The 4,330-nt window shown below is 56.0% G+C and overlaps 1 protein-coding gene across 1 annotated transcript; it reads right to left on the bottom strand.

The window, feature by feature from the left end:
- Positions 1-364: 364 nt before the first annotated feature.
- Pla2g2e (phospholipase A2, group IIE) lies at positions 365-3,166 on the bottom strand. The gene is made up of 4 exons (XM_013033784.1): positions 3,115-3,166; positions 2,356-2,494; positions 2,074-2,180; positions 365-507 (listed from the first exon to the last, which is right to left on the bottom strand). The coding sequence occupies exons 1-4, from the start codon at positions 3,158-3,160 to the stop codon at positions 365-367; spliced, it is 435 nt and encodes a 144-aa protein (XP_012889238.1). The 5' UTR covers positions 3,161-3,166.
- Between the last annotated feature and the right edge of the window lie 1,164 nt (positions 3,167-4,330).

The following is a 4,330-nucleotide window of genomic DNA, read 5'->3' as shown; positions in this document are numbered from 1 at the left end:
GTCGCTGTGCTTCGAACTGTGCTCAAAATCTGAATGAACCAATGAAATGGTAGACCAGTGACTTCCTAGGATGACAGCACTGAGAAGCAAAGGGTTCAATTTATAGGGAAACACTATTCACTTCCTTGGAAGAGAGAGCTGAGATCCAAGGGGTGAGTTCGTGAGTCGTGGGCATGGAATGGCCCCTTGGTACCTGGGAACACAGGGGTGGGGTGGGGAGGTGGCCCAGAAGGCCAGGCTGTGGGAACACTGGGGGGCAGGAGTGAGGGGGTGGAGGGTGAGGAGGCATTGGCTTTGCTTGGTTCCAAGCTCACCCAGGCCTGGCCTGCAGCAGCTGGGGTGGGGCAGAGGAGGTGAGCGGGCCTCAGCAGGGTGGGGTGGGTCCGGTGCACAGCCTGTTGGGGTAGCGCGCATACTTGCGGCTGTAGGTGTCCAGATTGCGGCGAAAGCAGAGTGCAACCTTCCTGTCACACTCACAGGTTTTCTGCTGGCAGGCAGTCCTGCCGGCTGGATGGGACAAGGTAAATTGGGACAGTGAACAGAAAGAAGCACGGGCACAGACAAGATGGCCCCACGTCCACAACCCCAGCCTCAGCCCGTGCTGATGGGGACCCATGCGGGTGCGAATGTCTCTGGGACAGATGATCTTCAAGGGATTGGAGGGAAGGGAAGGCACAGGAAGGCCCGGGACACTTTGTTCTTGTGGTTTTCCTGTTCTCCCCCAAGCCACCAGACAGTCCTGAGTTCTCTCTTGCCCCAGGGAGATCAGGGGGCGCATGATCTCTTTCCCCAGCGCCCCACCCGGAGGCATTTCTAAGTCCTTTCCCCATGCGGTGGCATATTGGACTGTCAAGAAGAAGGAAATGTGTAGCCAACCCCAGATTGCCTGTGCCTGCCCCTGGTGGGCCTTTCTCTAGGCTGAAGGCTCTTAGATCAAAGCTAGGGCATGCTTAGAGTCTCCTTTTCTATCAGAGTGGACAGAGGACCCCCCCCCTCCTCGCTACCCCCTGGGAATCATAATGCCCTCCCCTCCCCAGAGCTGGCTGGTATGAGCACTACAGGTACCAGTTGTGTCTGGAAGGCTCCTTTGCCTTCTACAGTAACTACTGTCTACCCAGAGGGGTTGTGGGCTGTGGCTCTTTTTTTTTTTTTTGTCCTCAAATAAATCTCCCTGTTCAGAAAGCTTTAGTGCTCATTTTCCCCATCAAAGATCCATATTTCTCACAAGGATTCTGATCACACCATGGATTTCAGTACCATCCCCACAGTGGACCATCCCAATCTTGCATGGACTGCCCCCCCTTCCCCCAGTGACGGGAGCTCACTACCTAACCAAGCTGCAGGAGTCAGATGCTGAGCCAGCTCTGCCAGCTCTGCCTAGGTAGGTAAGTCTGGCCCTCACTCAGTGCCTCCCCCATGAGATCTGAGCTGGGACTCTGCCCGCCCACCCAAATCCTTTCTGCACCCCTCTCCCTCCCTCCAGTCAGCACCTGGATCTAGGTGACAAAAAGGCTTGGTCCTCTGATTCTCCTGCCTTCTAGTTCCTCTCTGGCTCTCTTGGTGTGTGCTGCTTCTCCAGTCGGGGATCAGAGGGAAGTTAATGGGATCAGGTGGGCATGGGGTGTGGAAAGTGGAGGAAATATAGCCTGCCAATCCTACAAGGGCGAATCAGGCTTGGGGACCAGGGTCACAACCCAAAGCTCCTGCTTGTGTGGTAGTGATCTCATGCTGGGGAGGGGGTGGTATGACTCCAGGTCTCCAGGCTGTGACTTAGCTTTGTCCCTTCAGCCTCGAGCTGGGAGGAAACATCTGGGGCTGAGGCAGGTGCTCTGGAGCCTCTGGGCCCCAGTGTCACATGACCCTGGCGGGGGGGGGGGGAGGAGCTTGTGTGGCAGCCCAGGGTCTGGCCCTTGAAGCCAGGGCCTTGAACATGCTAGGTGATCCTTTACCACTTGAGCCATGCTCCCTAGTCCAGGGGTTTCTTCTGTCTTAAGCTGACTCCCCCCTCCCCCACTTGCCCCTGCCACCATATTTTGGCCATGTTTGGGGCCACTCTAGGACCTTTCTACCTACCACAGAGGATGCCACGGAAGCCAGCAGAGAAGATGTACTTTTCCAGCTTGGGCTCGCAGCCCAGCTTCTGAAGGCGCCCATAGCAGCAGTCATGGGCATGGCAGCACCTATTGGGGTCATGGTCAAGAGCTGTAAGCCGAGCTGGGCCAGACCAGGGGCTGCTGGGGGCTGGGCCCAAGGTAGTTCAAAGGAAAGGGTCAGTCCCCTGCTCATCAGGTGGCCCCCAATCCTCCCTCCCGCCCCCCTCCCCCCCCCGAGGGGCCCCCTTGTCCAACTCCTCACCAGTCAGTCTGGTCTACAGGCCAGTGGGAGCCACCAACCCCGCAGTAGCAGCCATAGTCATTATACTGTAGTGCGGATTTGCCCGTCATCCTCTCGATCATGATCCCAAGCTGAACCAGGTTCCCATGGGCCAGTGCCACTGCAGAGGGGGGAGGGCGGAGGCTACGGGGCCCCTCAGGGGCATCAAGCATCTCTCCCCGTGACCTGCCCCTCTTGTTTCCTCAAATCCCATTCCAGGCTTCTCTCTGATGGGCCAATTAAGCGCCTCTCCCAGAAGTACCTCTCCCCGCCACCAATGATAAGTTGATACTTTAATTTCCTAGACCGCCCCCCCCCCCACCATCACACCAGCTCAACCCCACACCCTCTGTTCTCCACTTCCTCCTGGAACATCACTCACTTGCCCCTTCTCATGGCCTCTGTCTCCCCCAAGAATATTCCGTACCCCAAATCTCTGTACCCCCCAAAGCTATCATTGGTCACCCTAGTAGGCCTCCCTGGATTCCTCCAGATCTTCCTGACTCAGTCACAGGCCAGAGCCCACAGGCTAAACATGGAAGCCAGGGCAGAGAGGAGCCCTGGGTGTACCGGCCTGTCCTGTGCCCCCCATGCCCCTTCAGACTGCATTCTCCTCCCTCTGCTGGCCTCAGGATCAACCCCTGGATGGTGGCAGAAAGTGGGGGGTCCTCTGCAGATCAGGGACATCTAGGGAGCTCGGGGTTGCCAAATGGGATGGGAGAGGCCATGAAGGTCACTTACCCAGGAGACACAGGAAGGTCAAGGTCGGAAGCAGGGGAGGTTGCATTCTGGGGGGAAGGTGAGCAGAGATGCGGTAGCTGTTGAGGAGGAGGAAGTGAGGAGCAGGGCCCTCTGATCTCAGGGCACCTCCCAATTAGTTAAATACACAGATCGTGTCTACTCCCCCATCATTAACCCTTGAGGACCCAGTGATGCAATGATCCTTCTCTGACTGACACCCCGACTAAGTCCCCAGGGGAGGGGCCAGCTATGGGCTCTGCTTCCAGGAGGTGGGGGTGGGTAGGGAGAACTGCATGGCTCTCTTCCCTTTCATGCCTTTCCCATCCCATCACCTGCCCTTTCCAGGATCTCCATCTTAGTTCCCACAGACCAGGCTGGGCGTGAATGACTATGCCTGCTTGTCATTCTTGGTGTCTTTCCTTCATCCCTATAGTATCCATTCAGTGACTGACAGCCCCAGCGGTCAAGTCTGTCTTTGCCTGAGCAGAACAGACGCCCTTCCTCTAGCCTTCCCTGCTCTCCACCTGCTCTTGACTGGGCTAACTTGACCATCCACTTCCATCAACATTTAGATCCTGCTGGGTCTGTGGCCAGGAGTCCTGGCTCCTCCACTTCCCATCTGGCCTTGGGCCCTTGTTCCCATCCTTAGCTTTTCTGTCTGTACTATGGGGGTACAAGGCATGCCACCTGTGCCGCCTCCTCCAGGGGACTGGAAACACAACCAATCTGCCATCTCTCACTGAGCATGCTCCAGCAGCGTCACCGTGAACCCTCAGCAGCCACATGGCTGGTGCCTGGGTCACTTCCATGTTACGCGGGAGGAAACTGGGAAGCCCACAGGACTTACCCAGGACCACCTTCCCCCTCCCTACCCCAGGCAGAGTAAAGGCAGTGCCCAGTACCCATGCTACATCAGGAAGCCCTCCAAAATGTTCTAATTTCTTATAAAGTCAGGAGAAGGATGACTATAATACTTTAATGGATTATGTCCATCTTGATTCTAATGAACTCGTGAAGTTTAATTATCTCTGTGTGTGTGTGTGTGTGTGTGTGTGTGTGTGTGTGTGTGTGTGTGTGAGAGAGAGAGAGAGAGAGAGAGAGAGGCTCAAACCTTTTAGTCTGGTGTTGTCCCTTAGGTTTTTTTTGCTCAAGGCTAGCGCTCTACCACTTGAGCCACAGCTCTACTTCTGACTTTTTGATGGTTATAAGAGTCTCA

This window comes from Dipodomys ordii, unplaced genomic scaffold (assembly GCF_000151885.1).
Source record: "Dipodomys ordii isolate 6190 unplaced genomic scaffold, Dord_2.0 Scaffold6, whole genome shotgun sequence".
In the NCBI taxonomy this organism is placed as follows: domain Eukaryota; kingdom Metazoa; phylum Chordata; class Mammalia; order Rodentia; family Heteromyidae; genus Dipodomys; species Dipodomys ordii.
Note: the sequence above shows the minus strand (reverse complement) of the source record. Positions and strands in the feature narration are given on the sequence as shown.

Bases quoted from the DNA above. Each gene is read 5' to 3' on its own strand.
- Pla2g2e (XM_013033784.1), bottom strand. From the start codon at position 3,160: ATGCAACCTCCCCTGCTTCCGACCTTGACCTTCCTGTGTCTCCTGG. The intron at 2,181-2,355 runs GTGAGGAGTTGG...TGACCCCAATAG, and splicing joins CCTGTAGACCAGACTGACTG to GTGCTGCCATGCCCATGACT. The intron at 508-2,073 runs GTAGGTAGAAAG...TGTCCCATCCAG, and splicing joins CTTCCGTGGCATCCTCTGTG to CCGGCAGGACTGCCTGCCAG.